The following is an 18,171-nucleotide window of genomic DNA, read 5'->3' as shown; positions in this document are numbered from 1 at the left end:
CACAGCGCATGGTTCTAACAGCTAATAAACGCCATAAAATGGAGTGTGTACAACTTCATATAATGCATAGGTCTTTTCCTTGGTATTGTCCAGAGCGGATGATGGTTATGGTAAAGTTAGCTTTACCATGGTAAAATCAAGCTTAAAGTTAGATTTTATAATCAGATTGATTTGCGAGGAAACAATTTATAAAAATTCTGTTGGAAAAAGTGAGTGTATTTTTAACCAAGTTTATAAAGCTCAGTGAGTACCTACAGGACATCAGGGATTATATTATATAGTATGTAGATAAATAATTAACTGTTGAGAACCTCTGGGATTCTTATTTCCTATCAAGCCCAACTATCTCTCCATGTTCTTCTATCCTTCTGTCTACCACCACTTGTCTACCAACACTCCCTGGGTTCTCTCTGTTTCTAGCCCCCTAAGACCGAGCTATAGAAGGCCATGTAGACTGCCCAGCTTCTTCCTTCCTAGCTGCTTACAAAGAAACACTGAACTTATGTTTATAACAAATTTACTGCTTGTCACCACAGAGAAATAGGTCAATGGCAACAAAATTGTGAAACTATACAAAGTTAGACGGTTTATAAAATCTTGCAGGAGTTTTATGGTCCTTGTTCTGAATTGACCCCATCCCCTATGATTGATGTATTGTTGTATGTAAAATGCCCAGATCATAAGTGCTCAGCCAAATGAATTTTTACATATGTGTGTGCTCCTGAAACCACTACCTAGATCAAGTGTAGATACAGAAGATTTTTATTATCCCACAAGGCTCCCTTGCACCTCTTCCCAAATAGTATCCTTCCTCTCTCCACTTGAAAGTAACCACTTTGCTGACTTCCATCACTATAATTTAGTTTCCCCTGTTACTCGACTTCATAGAAATTGAATAATGTGGTATATATTCTTTGTGTCTGACTTCTTTTACTTATCATTATACCTAACTCTTCTAAGATGTTAAATGGAAGCTACTTTGGACTTTGCTTTTATATGTGGGTAGATCTTAACAGTTCTCCCCTTTCTTGTTGACTCTTTCATTATTGAAGGCCTTGTGGACCCCCTTCCTTCGTTAAGGATATATTGAATATAGTACCAGGTGTCTCTTGGCTTCACGTGGGAAGTCTCCATTTCTTAAAATGTCAGACTAGGAAATTTTCATTTCACTGAAGCATCCTGCGAGAATAAACACCTTTAATCACTTCCTCACAACCTTTTAATGTGGATGTTTCACAATAAAACATCTTGCTTCCAGTAGGAGTGTTTGTTTTGAAGGTAAATGGAAATGATAAATAATAGTAACTTGTTTTAGGTTGTGTAGGTGGTAAATGGAGAAACCAGTCTGTCTTGATTCCAAACTCATATTCTTTGTTATTAAGTACAGTTCAGGTTGGCCACTTTTGCTACTTAACACTTGTAACTGGGGTAAAAATGAAAAGTAGAAATAATGGTGGCAGTACAGCTAGACAATTAATTCTGGAGTTCTGTTTTCTTTAATACTGTGGATAATTGAGAGATCTGAACCAAAAAGTAAATGTATTGAGAAGATGTGTAGATGAGTTCCATTTTGGTTAACTGGTTGTGGGATTGCCTTCAGGGCCTCCCAGTGAATAGTGGTTTCTGTAGTTCACAGGTCTTCACTTACATCATAAGTTTCAAACATTGCATGTTCTTTAATATATAATAGCTCTTTTTCCTAAAGATGTATAATCAGTTTTATTATGAGAAGGTATAATCATGTCACTCTCCTGCCAGGGTCTTTTGCAGGAGACATTATAACATAGAAGTTAAGAATAGCACTGGCTTTGGGACCATAGGAATGCTTTTGAATCCTGTGTAGTTTTGGACATAAAACCTGCATTAATTCTCAAGGATTTAATGAATGGTAGCTGCTGCTATAAAAATAGTCACCTTTATTATCACCTGTTCGTTTCCCTAATCCTTTCAGGAAAAAATATCAGTTATTTAATACACAGCTTAGTCAAAACCTCCTTCCCTAGCCTAGTTTGTGTCAATTATCTAATAAGATGAATTCTGACCATTTCTTAGACAGATTAGACCTTTTCCTAAGTTTGCCTTTGTTGGTATATTTTCCTCTGTGCCCTTTTGTTCTTACATAGCAGATATCTGCCTGCATAACACTAAGTTCTTTATACTCATCCTCTTGTTTTTTTAATATGTTTTTAAAATGAGAACATTGGTTCAGATCATCTCTAAGGCTAAGGTTTTTTCCTAATAGTTAAAAAATATTTCTTGGTAAAATAGGGTAATAATACCTTCCTCATATCATTGCGATTGCATGAGATACAGCAAAATGCTTAGCACAACTTATTGGCACATGGCAAACAATTAGTGGTGATGAATGTTGCTTAATAGTGATTTTTAAAAATCTCTTTAGAACTTATAGAATGGGTTTCAGAATTATTTAAGACATTTCTCTGTTTTCTACAAGATCACCTCAGTTTGAGAATTAAAGCCCCATGGCATCAGTCTCATAATATCTACCATATTTAGCTGAGAGGCATTACTTTGTGATTAAGATCAAGTTGCTGTTACTACTCCCTGGAAAACTGTGTAGCCCTCTGTTATGCAATACAAGGTTTCTAGTTCTCAAACAAATCAAATACCATCTTTATAAAGAGAAAATTCAAATAGCACCTATCCCTTTTATATATGTAACTGTGCACACATAGGTATGTTAGAATTGGGAGTTGAGGTTTATGTATTTCAACTGAGGTTATACTTCTAGTTTATTTAAGGAACACTTGTTGAGCATTTATTGTATGTCAGATATTGTACTAGAGAGTGGAGAAATAGAGATGAATAAGATGTGATATCTATCTGTCTTTAAGGAATTTAAAGTGTAGTAGGGAGTAATTAGGAATGTAAACAAATAATACACTATTATACAGTGATGTTTAGAGTACTAAAGTATAAAGGAGGGAATTGTCCAGAAATTTTACAGTTTCTGCAACTAATGTATGTTATGTCATTCAAACTAGTTTCTGACTCATTTCTTCTTTATGTAAAGCCCAAACTCTGAGTTTTGCTATTTTTAAATATACTAATTATTTCTGTGATCCCAGCATTTTGGGAGGTCAAGGCAGGCAGCTCACTTGAGGTCAGGAGTTAAAGACCAGCCTGGCCAACATAGTGAAACCCCATCTCTACAAAAAATACAAAAAGTTAGCCAGGTGTCGTGGCATGCAGCTGCAGTCTCAGCTAAATTAGGAGGCTGAAACAAGAGGATCACTTGAACTTGGGAGGTGGAGGTTGCAGCAAGCCGAGATCATGTCACTGCATTCCAGCCTGGGCAACAGAGCAAGACTCCATCTCAAAAAAAGATACTAATTCTTTCCTATAATGTATGTTTTCTACAATAAATCATAAATTGGTGCTTTATTAAAGACATAAAAGGAAGCTGTATAGCTTTCCTAGAGCTTTTCATCATTATGAAAACAGAATGAATTCTATAATTTTGAAGTCAGCTAGGGTGGATTTGGAGTACCTACATATTCTGCAGTTGCTGTAGAGAGATTTGTTCTGTGGTAAATAGTTCAGACATCTGTAGGAGCCTGGATAGACATGGAGGGGAGAGGGATGCTGCAGTGAATAGCTGCCCTAATGAGGGATGTGCTGGTGAGCTGATTATTTTTCTAGTATTCATTTTATATACGTATTCTTTTTCTGACTTTGCTAACATTATTTTTGTGTGTTCCTAACATCTATTCGCTATGAATTACGTATAATTTGAGACCTGTAAAATAATTTTGTATTATCAGTGTGCATCACACATTGGTGTTTTTCTTTGCTTGTATGGATTGTAATGCCAGGACAAAAACACTCTGTCAAGAAAGTTTCAACTATTGAGAGACTTGTTTCAAGTGAATAGGTTTTTGGTGTTTTGTTTTGATTTTTTACTAGATTTTTCCAGTGACCTAGACTGAAGGCAACTTGGTCACACTGGTCACATGTGTAAAGTTTCCAGGCTAACTAATAGCCATAGGAACTACTGCTGCTCTTCTCTGTGTGGAGAATTCAGAGATCCAGAATAAGAGCACTCATCTTGACATCATCAGAATGTACCCTAAGAGGTAGCTTACATTCTTCCACATTATCATACCCAAAATAAAATGCAAGGAACAAAAATAGCCATTTATATAATACAGATGGCAGTGTCAGAATATTAGTTTCTTAAGCAGCTCTGCCAGCATTGCTTGATGGTAGCCAAACTGGTACTGGGCAAGCCACAAAATGTAGACTTCAGTCAGCTACTTATCATTGATCTTTGGCACGGTTCACTTATGCAGTTGTTATAAAATTCTGCAATTTTGCAGGATATTGTGGAAACATTGATTTTTGTAATCATAAAATAAATGGAATCATTTTATTCAGGCCAACTACTGAGTAGAGTTGTATTCCAAGAGTCCCCAAATTGATTACTTGTAATTTAAGCTATATTTTCCCGAAGGAACAGTGTACACTATGTGGATAGAGTTTCCCAAGCCAATGCATATAAGCCTATTTAACTCATTCTGTGATTTAACTCATAAATATTCGTATTGCTAAACTTTTAGTGTTAGGACTGAGCCTCCCTTGGTCTTAGGAGAAAAAAATCAAAAGTATTATTTTGTCTTTTCAGGGTCTAGGGTTGACCCTAGGCAGACTTTTGAAACAGACTGCTTTTGGCATCTTCCTATTCCTTTATACATATATTTTAACATACTTGTATTTATCTCTAGGGCTCTATTTCTTGACCTTTTTTTGACCTACGCCCTTACTATGCTTTAACCCTCTATTTTTTAGATAATCAGCCAAGATTTTATGGCACTTTTGGGGGTTTATATTGTAAAAGCAGATATGATGGGTATACTACTTAGAGCTACCACATCTTGAAAAATCACTGCTTTTGAACCTGGATGTGTTTATCAAAATATTCTCTTTATATGGTTCTAGGATGCTTATTATCCTAGAAGAACCTTTTGGTGGTAAAAATTACAGCATATAAAGATATTATTCCAACAAAGGAGTTAGTCTATGGGTTAAAATTGATCTATTCTAGAATTATGTCCCTAAGGTCATCTTACCTGTCTTTCAAGAAAGCATCTTAAGATACATACATTCCAGTGTCTAACAGCACAAAATAAGTATCCCAGTAAATGCTCTTGTCCCTTCTTTCTGAAAATGTTAACAATTGTACCAATGGCAGATACTGTGATAGCTGTCTATGAGTTATTCATAATTCAAAACTACTTAAGTATACAACTCAGTTTTAGCCATTATTGCTCAGTTTAGAATATAAGCAAATCAAAAATTTTTAACATACCTGCATATATATTTCACTTAATCGTTTGTCTATTTACCATGATGTTAGCTCCAACAAGAGTAAATGACCATATTTTGGTCAGTGCTTTACTGTCAGTAAATAAACTAGTGCCTAGCATAGTGTAGTGCTTAATGGAGATTTTTTTTTAATATTAAGACCTTTGTTCATGATATGTCCATTTTTTAATGGATATATTTTTATAGCTATGTTAAAAACGTGTTTTCTTTGAATTGTTAAATTTTATGTTAGGCTTTTAATGTTCATGAAGAATGTGTGATACTCTTCATAAAAATAAAAACCAAGAATAATTAAAGTAAGATTATGCTAAATTTAGTGATAGGCTTTTGGTGGGAAAAAGGCCATGAAGTTCAAATTTGCTGTTGAAATAAGGGGAAAGGAAGTAACTGCCAAAACTTCCCCTTCTTGCTGTTGGTCATGCTGGTATCCAGTAAACTCTGATAGTAACTGGGTGGAAAATAATAGGATGTCAACTAGGTTCAAGGAAAAGGGAATCTGTTGGATTTTTCCTCCCCCATTATCTTTTGTGTTCCTCTGAGAAGAAGTATCAACTTATAGGGGACCACTCCTTACACTAGCTGCTTGTGACACTGACAGAAGGCAGACCCAATGAAGCTCTTGCCTGAGCCATAAGCCTTTAATTAGAAACAATGTTAGATTGGAAGGAACTTGATCATCTAGTCACCTCCTCACATCTCTAATAAAGACACTGGAGTTGAGATAGATCCAAACTTAGTGAAACAGATAGCATAACAATAATGAACATTGACTCTGGGGCAGCCAGGTTGAAGCCCTGCTCTGCCACTTAATTTTGTGCCCTTGGACAAGCTACTCAATCTATCTGTATCTCCTCACCTATAAATGGGGGACAGCTGCCTCATAGAATTGCTATGATTATTAAATATGCTCAGGTGATTTTATTTTTTATTATTTCCAATATTACCACAGTCCTATACTATAGGTAGGTGACATTGTCATTATTTAAAGGTCCCAGAATCTGAGGCTTAGAGAAATTAAGTAACCTAGCTAACTTCCATGGCATCTACATGCCAACAAAGATATTCTGTAGGAACCTGATTACATCTTGCTGCCTTTGCAGAAGGAATGGTCTTTATATGGGCATTCAGCTGTGAAAGGGCCCAGTGTGTAGAGAACAGTAAGAAATTGAATGGTGGGGAGTAGAAAACAGTGAGACTGGAGAGTTAGAAAGTCCACTATTTAGGCCGGGCTCTGTGGCTCACGCGTGTAATCCCAGCACTTTGGGAGGCCAAGGCAGGCGGATCACGAGGTCAGGAAATCGAGACCATCCTGGCTAACACAGTGAAACCCCGTCTCTACTAAAAATACAAAAAATGAGCCGGGCGTGGTGGCGGGCGCCTGTAGTCCCAGCTACTTGGGAGGCTGAGGCAGGAGAATGGCATGAACTGAGATCACACCACTGCACTCCAGCCTGGGCGACAGTGCGAGACTCTGTCTTAAAAAAAAAAAAGGCCACTATTTCATAAGGGTCCTTGTAAGCTTTGCTAAGAGAAAGAAAAGCCAAGGAAAGATCTTTTGTCAGCTAAAGTATAGGACCAGCTTCACATTTAAGAACTATAACTCACGTTGACACAGAAGTAGAGGCAGTAGGAGGACAAGATAAGTAGCCATGTTAATAGTCTAGTCTTGTGATTTTCAAACTTTATTTATTCCACACCCTTGTCAGCAATTTTGAATCTGTACCCCTAATAAAAGTTTATATATTTCTAGGTGATATATGTATATAATTCATTCTACAAACTGTTAAAGTTTACTTGTTTTAAAAGATTAAAAGTATGTATAAATGTAGAAATAAATATATTTACTTGCTCTATTTTTTCCTACATGTCAGCAGATTGTTTCATGCCTCTTAGTTGGGAGACCACAGGTATAGGGCAAAGATGAGGAGACATAGCAAGGTCAGAGGAACTGGAGGAAAGGGGCTGAAGAAGAGTCAACAGCATTTGGTGGCCAGTTAGATGTATGAAGTGGGGGAGGAGGAGGAGATCAGGATAACAGCAAAGTTCTTATGAAGTTCCAGCATGGGAGATGTGGAAATGATTACCATCATTAATAAGGTACTAAATATTGGAGATGGAATAGACTTTAAGGTGACTATAATGATGTTTAAGATTCCATGTTGGTTTCTGCCTAAAGACATTATAATACCATTTCCCTTTAGCAAGAATTTTTTTAAAAAGAGGAAATGCTAAATTTTCTCTAATGTTGTGCTGACAACATTGATTGCATTTTTCTTTGCCTTCTCTTTTGAACATAGTAAATGCTTAGTAAACATTTAAGTGAATATTTAAAATTGTAGTGAAATTTTTATTAGAAGTTCCAATGTTTTTTCCCTAAATGTTAGTAAAGTTTACTTGTTTTTAAAGATAAAAGGTAAATATGTATAATGCACTGATTTTTTTTTTTTTCCCCACATGTCAGCAGATTGTTTCATGCCTCTCTTATTGGGAGACCACAGTTGTAGGATACCTTAGGAGCAGTTTAACATGAACAATGTGTTTCAGTTTTTTTTTTTTTAAACTGATGTTCCTGGAAATTTTGCCATTTAATAAACTTGACAATATAAAAATTAAGATTGTATTATAGTGATTTTCTTCAGATACCACTTTTGCACAAGATACAAAATATTTTGTGTAATCCAATTTGTTTTTAGTTTTACCATTAAGATTTATAATCATTATTTTAGTCTATAAATTGGTTTGAGGACCGTTTTCAGTTTTAACTGTCATATCAGATTAAAAGTGACTTGTTTTCATTTTTAATTGTCATATCAGATTTAGAGTGAGTAGTTAGCATATCAACAATAATGATTAGCACTGTTGTTCTGCATATCAAGATTATGTTGTGGAAGAAGCACTGTACTTATTTTGAGTACACAAAAACAAAAGAGTAACTTTTTGGCTTAATTTGTAAGTTGGTATCAATTTAATTCATACTTATGGAATGAGAAGTGATTACAAACTATAAAATACCTCCTACATATAATAAATATTTAATTAATGGGCCTTGGAATGTAAGTTGAGTCCCGGTTATTAAAAAATCAATCTGATTTGAAACAAAGTTCATAAATATAAGTAATAAAAGGTTCTGATGTCATTTTTCCCCTGTACTCTTTGCTGAATGCTGATCTAAAGGAGATCTTACATATAGCTGATGTCTTGGTTCATTACAATTCTTTGGTATTCTCACAACGTGTTGACTTTGAATTTTAGAAAAACCTTAAAAGCTCTTTGTAAAAGCTAAATATTCTCCTTACTTGTAAGTTTCCAAGTTGGTCTTGGAGTTAACTGAAAATACAGGCTTTTTAATACAATTGGTAATACAACCTGATTCTTAAAGTTTATTGCCAAGAAATGATACACAATTGTGTGTTTCTCCTGATTTCATTAGGCCTTCGAACCCCATTATAGTTGATAATTTCATTTCCTGAAGTAAAATAAGTATATTTTAACACTAGAGTAGTAATTTTAAGTACTATTTAGTCAATCATATTTCTAATTTAATTCTCTCGGCCAATTTTATGCTTTAGTATGTCATTGAGTAAAGTGTTGGTTGAGCAGTGTACTCACTTTCCTAGTCAGTTAACTACCTGGGAAAGATAGATAGAATAAGAATTACATTCTACTGGTTATTGCTGCATATACTATAAAAGTATTTTCTTTGCATAGTAGTCTATAGAATCTGCATGCTTTAGGCATTGATTTTAATTTCAGGATGATAGATCTGTTTACACTAAAGGATGCCATCATGAACTGGCAGAGTTCCTGTCAGGCAGTTATAAACCTGGACAACCTGGTACTCCAGATATTATTCTGCCTCTGTCTCAGAAATAAAATTGTATCTGTATGTACCTGAGTACACAAATCTATTAAAAACATTTCCTTTACTCTCTTCTTCAAGAGGGAGCAGAATAGGCACTTAATTTTTGAATGGTTCATCATTTTTAATTTTCAAATTAGAAATGATGTGTTACTTTTTACTATAATAATAATATTCAGAGCTTACTGTGTTTCAGGCACTATCCTAATCCTTTTTTTGTTTTTTGGTTTTGGGTTTTTTTTTTTTTTTTTTTTTTTGTAGAGAGGGTTTCACCATGTTGGCCAGGTGGTCTCGAACTCCTGGCCTCAAGTGATCCTCCTGCCTCAGCCTCCCTAAAATGTTGCAATTACAGGGGTGAGCCACCTCACCCAGCCCTTGTCCTAATCCTTTTACATACATTTTTCACAGCTGTCATGTCAGTGGTATTTTCTATTTTATAGATCAAAAAACAGAGGGCTCAGACTTACCCTATGCCATGCATCTAGGCCTAGGAAGAAGTCAAGTGGCCTCACTCCAAACCAATGTTCTTAACCATTTCATGATTGGTTCTCAGATATGGCTGTGCTTCAGGTGCACTTGGGAGATTTACCCCCACCTCCCCACCCCAAGGCTATACTTGGCTCCTCCCCAGACTAATTAAATCAGAGTCTTTCAGGAATGAGGTCTAGACATTGATCTTTTTAAAACATCTGATAAGTCTAATGTGAAAGAAAACTCTGGTGAAGAACCACTATTCTATTATTGCTTGTTTTAGAATCAATTTTACTTAATTTAATAAAGTAATGTGATAGAGATAAAACACATTTATAGACTTAGGGCTAGAATAGAACCATGGCAGAGATTTTACATACTACCTGCATAAATGAATCAACCTTTATATATGTGATATATATATTTTTGAGACAGGGTCTCACTGTCACCCAGGCTGAAGTGCAGTGGTATGATCAAATGTATAATTTTTTATACAAGAATTGTGGGCCCCACAATATACCAGATATAATAAAAGTCAGAAGAAATTCAGAAAACTGAAGCTATACAAGTACATGTAGTTTAATGAATATTGTTTCTATATGAAATTCCAAACTTTAATAACTTCTCTAATTTTTCCAAGCTTTAATTTATTATCATATGTTTAAAAGTATTTGATAAGCTACTCATATTTTAATGGTAAATATGATACAAATGCATATGTATGATCTATTATAAAACAGCAATCACATTTTTCCATATTGATTTTCAGAGTTGAGTGTTATAAATATTTAAAAATGAGACTTGTGAATGCAGAAAGATGTAAATAATTATATTCACCGCATTTAATTTTATTGACATTAGCTATGATGTTAAAAGTCATAAAGTAACATTTAACCTAATCTCAACTGTATTTCTAGTTATGATTCTATATTATTCTCCGGGATACCAGAATGAGAAAACTTACCATTACTGGTAAACAAGAGAGACTGAATTAAGATTACCATGAGACTTCTCATCTTGAATCTCCCGAGCAGGCATATTTATATTTATAATGTTCTGTTATTGAAATGTGGCTATTAAATTCAACACAGAGTTTTAAATGAATAGTAATAGTTTATACATTCAGGTCTGGAATGAGTAGCATAGGTTGGTCATATGGATTGTTTTTAAAGCATGCCACTTTGTAAGGCAAGAAAAAATATATATGTAAAATATGTCTTCTTTGTATGTTAGAACTATTAAAGAAAAATCACAGAATTTTAGAGTTTATGAATGGCAATTCCTTTAATTATATAGAAATCCAGAGAGATGATTGTATTCCAGGTAACATAGAACTATACAACAAGAGCTAAAGCCACAGACTAGATGTCTCCATTCCCTGACCCCTATTTACAGACCCTCTGATTGCATACTTAACCTGAAGAAAAAACTCCAGATTTAGCAAATACTTGTTTATAGTCTCAAAATTTTTTTCTTTCAAGCTTTGCCTTTCCAGACCACTTAACATTAAATACATATTCAACTAAAAAAGCAATTTTTATTGAAAAGACAGATATAATAACACTGAATACTGTCTGTCTAGGATAGCAGTATATTTGTTTACTTAATATTAATACCCCCAAAAAAGGCAGAATAATGTTTAAGAGGGTAAAACTCCGTTAAAAAATGCACTTACAGCCTCTGAAATTAGAAATATTTTAAGAAGAAAAATTACTTCATTCTAGATTGTTAACAGGAAGATAATCAGTTTTGCAGATAGATTAGCCGACTCACATCTAGCCTTCAGTTATGAGAAAGCCCTTTGAAACCATCAGTAAAATAGTGGGAGAAAGAATGTGGTAGGCCTGATGATGTAGTAAGAAAAAGAACACAGAAGACTAACTGTGGCCAAGATGACTTTTCTTACGTGATAATAGGGTGGATCCTTAACTACTGACATGACTGCTAATGGCATCAAGCCTGTGGGGTTTGAGGCTGATGCTGCTTGTGCAGTGTAGGCTAAGTTGTGTCCAGCAGTAATCTCCATGGAGGCATCTCATGCCATATCTACTTGTATTTTTTAAAAAATTTCTGTGGATACATAGGTGTATATATTTATAGGGTACATGAGATGTTTTGATACACATATGTAGTGTGAAATATGGACATCATGAAGAATGGGATGTCCATCCTCTCTACTTACTTGTATTTTTGATCTCATATATTTCCTTTGCCTGGTTTGTTGCTGTTTGCATAGTAAGGTAAGGTCAAGCCATATTTTTTTATATTACACCAAATTTGAGGCCTTATTCTCATCAGATGTTTGGTTTGTTTGCTTGTTTTTTGTTTTGATCGTGGACCAGTCTTGTCTAGCCTAGCTTAAATAGGGCAGCAAATTCAGACCTCCAATCAGGCTAATTATGCTTTGTATCAACCTGAGACAATCCTGTTCCTCCCCCTTCCTCCCATTTGTTCATGTAAGATATAGGTTAAATATTAAACTTAAGAAAATTCTCAAATCTGAATGGTATATGAAGAAACCAAATTTCATTCTAAGACTTAATTTTTTCCAAGAGGCTGTTTGGTACCTACTCTGTAGGATCATACATAATAATGATAGAGAAACTGTGTGGTTTTCTAGCTTTCCCAATAGTGTAATCTTATTATTTTGCAGACAGTGGTTTCCCAGCCGAAGATATAGCCACGTTCAAATATAAGCATAAATCTGCATTCACAAGACTAACAAGTATTAGTGTGCATCAAGGGTCTTCTTCCTAAGCATGTATTATAACTTCATTAATGATGATAAAACATTCTTATTACTCATATTTTGAATACTGGACTGTGTTCTATATTCTAAACTAAAGCAACTTATCAAAATTGTGATGAACATAATTATGATACTGTTGCTATCTTTCAAATAGATGAAAATAATACATTTCAGTAGATCATGTGCTTAGTATTTTAGCAGTGGGGATAGGTTTGCATTAAGTCAGAATTTGTTTAAATAGGACTATTGTATACAAACATGTTACTGACTTTACAACTTGGCATCTTACAAAAATAATGACACATTTTAGTGGATTTGAATTTCCAAAATCTCTTGCCAGGTAGGAAAGGGAGAAATTGCATATGGGTTTTATGGCTTTTCATGAATAGACCATTTTCTTCTTGGCCAAAAATATGAGGAAAACGTGTTAGGTAGAGATGTTTGGAGATTTTGCATGTCTTCTAGTAGCAAAAATACCAATTCTGCTGAAAAAGCCCTTTTATTATAAACATTTTAAAGGTAAAATTCTGAGCAAATTTTGTTTTTTATATTAGGTAGGTAGAAAGAGACATTTTATAAACTTGTTTTTTTTCCCTGTGTACGTGTTATTCATGATATTTAGCAAAAATAACATTTCTGCTAAGAACTTTTGTAAAGAATATTATTCATTTTTGTTAAATTGGTTGGGCAGTGAGAAGGCATGTAGAGAACCCTGTACCAGTATAATCTGTTTTATTCTTCTGTATGACTTAAGCACATTGCCCCATCATTTGCATTCTTGAAATACATAATAAATAACGTATTTGTTTTCAGGATTACAGCTCTGTTGTATTCAAAATGCAGTTTTCTGGACCAAAATGTCCTTTTTATGTTCTATGGTGTGGCAGATTACTGTTGCATTGAAGTTTTTATTTAGAAGAAATGTACTACACAGGGTATAAGAAATAGCTTTGCAATAAAGGAGACTGGTCAAAGCATAGGGGCAGTAGTGGATAAATTGTGCAAAAGGCTGTTTGTTTGGAAATCAAATTTAAAAGAGCTTTCAATCACTAGTTAATATAACTGCTTTAAATTTACAGACAGTGGGAGTAGCTCACCGTTACCCAAGTATGCTTCATCTCCCAAACCAAACAACAGCTACATGTTCAAACGGGAGCCCCCCGAGGGATGTGAGCGAGTGAAGGTCTTTGAGGAAATGGCGTAAGTAATGTCTTTTCTGTCAGCTGGGATCTGCAAAGCTGTAAAGCTTTTTACTGAGACCAGTTGATTACATATGAATCAACTACTCTATCCAGCTGATAATGTGTTTCAAGAGCAAATTATGTAAAGAGAATTGAATAGGCAAGAGAGATCTTACTGAAGGAGAATTGGAGTCTGTATGTTGGAAATGTATGAGCCAGTACAAGGAAACTTGGAAACTTATTCTTACTACCTGAAAAATCTATTTTTAATCATTCAGAATTGTCATTTCAAGAACTCTTAGTTTAGATGGTAACAAAGAGACTTTAGGAACAAAGTTAATATCCATGTGTGACTAGCTTAAAGACAGTGTACTCCACAAGCCAGATTAGTCTCTTTCCCTGTAGCCTCATCTAGCTTGCTTATTCAGGTTTTCTGTTCACAAGGGGTTTGTTTTCTTAATGAAATTTTCATATATGTAAGTTAGAAATGAAATTAGAAAAAGAGGTTCATGCTGTAAACACTGGGCAGAGTAGCCCAGAAGACTATGTGGTTCTTGGATGCCCTCATGCCTTTGTTCCAGTGCAGGTGCCTAGTGGAGGGTGCAGTGCTCTTGCAACCTAGAAGGACCCATCTTGCAGGAGCTGATGGCGTAGCTCCTGGGAACGGGAGGAGAGGAAGGGCTTGTGGACCCAACCTCTGCTGAATTGACTGGCTTTTTGAGAGACCATTGAAACTCTCCCCTCCCCACTCCACCCCCCATCTGTGCTAGTGTAAGTCTTTCTAGAAAGAAAAAAGGAGAAAGTGTTTAAAACTAAATACGTGATGGACGAATGCCCCCTGCCTCCGGTATACTTTTTCTTAACAGAAAAGGTCATTCTAACTTTGCATAATCTTCAATTATAATGTAGAAGACTTTTCCACCTTCCTAAATGATTAAAAGCAAACTAATCATCTCTAAATATTTGTCTTCCTGGTTCTTTTGAAAATCGTTTTGTCTCAAATACCACTTCAGTGCTGTGTGCATGAATAGTCTGCCAGCTGACTTGTGCTATGGAAGATGTTTACCCCTCTGTATACACTTAACCCATCTCCTGCCATTTACATTTTAGCTGTTTTAGAGAACTCCAGTTAATTCAGAAAATGCTTAACTTTTTCTGTGTTCATGATTATAAATCTAATTTTGTTTTATGGTTTTAGGTCTCGTCAGCCTATCTCGGCCCCTCTCTTTTCATGTCCTGACAAAAACAAGGTTAATTTCATCCCAACCGGATCAGCTTTCTGTCCTGTAAAACTTCTAGGCCCCCTCTTACCCGCTTCCGACCTTATGCTCAAGAACTCTCCTAACTCTGGCCAGAGCTCAGCTTTGGCAACTCTGACCGTCGAGCAGCTCTCATCCCGGGTTTCCTTTACGTCTCTTTCCGATGACACCAGCACAGCAGGCTCCATGGAGGCCTCTGTCCAGCAGCCATCCCAGCAGCAGCAGCTCCTGCAGGAACTGCAGGGTGAGGACCACATCTCTGCTCAGAACTATGTGATCATCTAAAAAAGGGGGAGCTGGCCTCCACCCTATGTTCCGTGGATTAGGAACAAGATTTCAGACATCTATCTGCATGAGTGACAAACTTTCTGAACACCACCACCACCAATAATACTTATCAGCATCATAAAGTATCTCTTAAACACTGATCTTGGCAGGGACGGAACTCCTATTCCAGCAGTTTTTGTGGAAAGCAGTAATGCTTGCAAAACGTGTGTGTCATTCAGCATTTTAAGTGGAGACTATGCATTTCATAGTATGTTTGACAGATTAGTACCGTGTCCTGTGTTTTCTTCCAGATTCTTCAGTATAAATAAGCTCTATATCAAAAAGTTGCCTGTCTAAATAGAAAATGTCTTGCTGTGTTTTGTCCTATGGAAAATACTGTAATTCAGGATTATGTTTACAATTGATCCAGGTGTTTGTTTCTAACTTCTGTAATACATACAATGCAAAAAAAAAAAAAAAAAAAATGGCCACAACAGTTGCACAGTGCCCACCCTATGGCCTAGCTTCAGGTACTTCAGTTGAAGTCTAAACTCAGGTAACTTGGAATGTATATCATATTGGGATATTAAATATTTCACAGCTAAAAAGCTAAAGAGGGAACATCACTCTTTTGCCTTTCCTTATTTTATGCATTTCTCTTTCCTCATTACATTCCACATTCTTAGAATAAGAAGTGCATTCAATCCTAGGAGAATGATAATCCTGGACATGGGTGAACGTGAGGAGAACCAGCAAAATCTGTGGTGTTTGACATCACTTTGTCATGTGGTTACAAGTAAAACAACTGTTGCATTCACTGTTTCAACATGTGTACATGTGGCTTTTTTAAAAGTTCAGGTGTTGCTCAGTAAAGGACTGTTACAATGTTGCAAATAAAGTGTTCAGTACTGGACTGTACATAAACATTCCACATTGTGTGTGATGAAATTTAAAGACAAGAATGTCTAGAGTTAATTTCAAAATAAGTGAAGTGTTTGACGGAATGGTTGAGATTTTTTTGTTTATGTTAGCCATCAGGGTCATAACTGTAACCATTTTATCTAAAGACATATTTATGTTTAGTTTCTCCCTTGGAAATTATTTTGCAGGTGAAAAAGTGACATACTTTCGGTTATTGTTTTCCTCAAGCAGTTTAGGTGCATGATCTTCATTTACATAGAATACTTGGGTCTCAGAATTGATGCAACATAAGCAGGTTTTTTGGTGACTTACAAGAGCAATAGTGTGAAGCTATCTCATTTAAGCCTCTCATAATACATAATCATGAGTAGTTTTGAAATTTGCGACATGTGAAGTAGGGCATAAACTCAAGAAAATAGCCTTGAACTTGCAGACTTTTGACGCAAGTTCTCCACAAAGTGTGAAGAGAGCCCTAGGCATTCCTGATTGGTCAATAGGAGAGCCTAACTTTCATTATTTTCTTCAGTACAAAGAGTATCCAAAAGCGAAGTTTTTGTATTTGTATTCCACTACTTTCAGTTCAATAAAATCTAGAGTTGTTTCATCTGCATCTAAAGTGTATGGCACAATTTTCTTAAGAATTAGGGGAACCAGGTGCCTACATTTAAAGGAACGTTTCAGTTCCTTTCATTCATTCCTGAGTTTTTCTTTTATTTTCTAAAAAGGTTGAAGAAGGATGAGTGATAGAGAAGAAAGCAACACCATTGATTTTTTTTTTAAGAAATGATATATATATGTATATGTTTGTGTGTGTATTCTGTGCATTATTTTGTCATGATCTCAATTCTCTTCTTTCCACCAAAGTTTGCCGTAATATTTTCTCCTGAAGGTGCATCCTGGCTCCTTTAAATTAGTCAGTGTTATATTGTAGGAGACTGTCATGGAAAAAAAGGACTCAGTTTACTTTTGTCATTTCACAGGGGAACCTTTTAAAACAATCTTTTCAGCAGCACATACCTTTAACCCTAATAATCTCAGGCCTTGATGAAAATACTATATTTTGTAGATTATGGTTAAAGGGAGAAAATTACTAGTTCCGTAAGATAAATATGAGCTCCATTTGACTTCTGATATCTGGTTTAGCATTACATAATATGTTGATCTTACACTCTGCTTTTGTCCAAATAAAATGCAATAGTATCAATATCAATTTCAGAAAAATGGACTGAATATGCTTTTTTGGTGATTAAATCTGATGTACGATATTTATAGTGACGTGCTTTTATTTTCTCATGAGATACTAAATATTAATTGTGTTGTACATTTGTTCTTAGCATATATTAAAGTTTTGAACCAAATGTGTTAAAGCTTACGCTTTGCCATGTAAATTTCCCAGAAGTTGTTGAGCTCAAATGTATCCTACATCCAGCTGTAGAAATTTGTCAGAAATTGTTTAAATTTTGTATATAATTGTACTGTTTAATTCTAGCCATTGCGCTGAACAGTATTTGAGTTACCATATAATATGGCTTTACACAAGGAAATGTGTGGCTTTTGTTTTGTATTTTTTCAGTATAGAAGTTCCTGTGTCTTATTTAAATAAAGTTATTAGTAAAACTGGAATAGTTCACACATGTTTTTGGAAAGACTGGGATTGTTGGCTCGTTACCCGACAGAGATAAATTCAGCTCAGGGTAATGGTAGTTTTCTGTTCTCATTGAGTTCCTGACCTGCATCTCTGGAGGTGTGGGGTGTCTAACTGGATCAGATTTCTACAACCTGGCTTCCTCTTGGCATTTAACTTACACACTCACTCTCCATCACAAGGTGAGAAGCTAGAGGTCTTAAGTTCCAAGTCTTTGTACTGTTCCCAGGTAAGATCACATTAAATAGAGAAAACATTGTTCTCACATCACTTTATACCTCAGAATTTATAGAAATGAGTTTAAATTCAATGAAATCATTTCAAAGGAAGTTGCATATTTCTTGCAAGCAAAGCTGCAGCAATAAAATTTAATTTTTTACTTTTTTTAGATTCAGAATAAGATGGAGAAAAGCTTTACAAAACAAAGGAGGGTTGACATTATGCCCAGTTATCCAGACATGGATATGGTCTGG

At 35.3% G+C, this 18,171-nt stretch overlaps 1 protein-coding gene across 3 annotated transcripts in view; it reads left to right on the top strand.

Annotated features, from left to right (window-relative positions):
• The window catches only part of GLCCI1 (glucocorticoid induced 1), a 127,129-nt gene extending 109,453 nt beyond the window's left edge, over positions 1–17,676 (top strand). For 2 of the 3 annotated variants that reach the window (XM_055272599.1, XM_055272600.2), the window contains exons 7-8: positions 13,505–13,625; positions 14,805–17,676. In XM_055272599.1, the coding sequence (XP_055128574.1) occupies positions 13,505–13,625; positions 14,805–15,150 (467 nt within the window). In that variant the 3' untranslated portion in view covers positions 15,151–17,676. The remainder of the gene's footprint in view (positions 1–13,504; positions 13,626–14,804) is intronic. The other variant, XM_055272601.2, reaches the window with a different exon arrangement.
• The last annotated feature ends 495 nt before the right edge of the window (positions 17,677–18,171 follow it).

The sequence above is a fragment of the Symphalangus syndactylus genome, chromosome 3, assembly GCF_028878055.3.
Source record: "Symphalangus syndactylus isolate Jambi chromosome 3, NHGRI_mSymSyn1-v2.1_pri, whole genome shotgun sequence".
Taxonomy (NCBI): domain Eukaryota; kingdom Metazoa; phylum Chordata; class Mammalia; order Primates; family Hylobatidae; genus Symphalangus; species Symphalangus syndactylus.
Note: the sequence above shows the minus strand (reverse complement) of the source record. Positions and strands in the feature narration are given on the sequence as shown.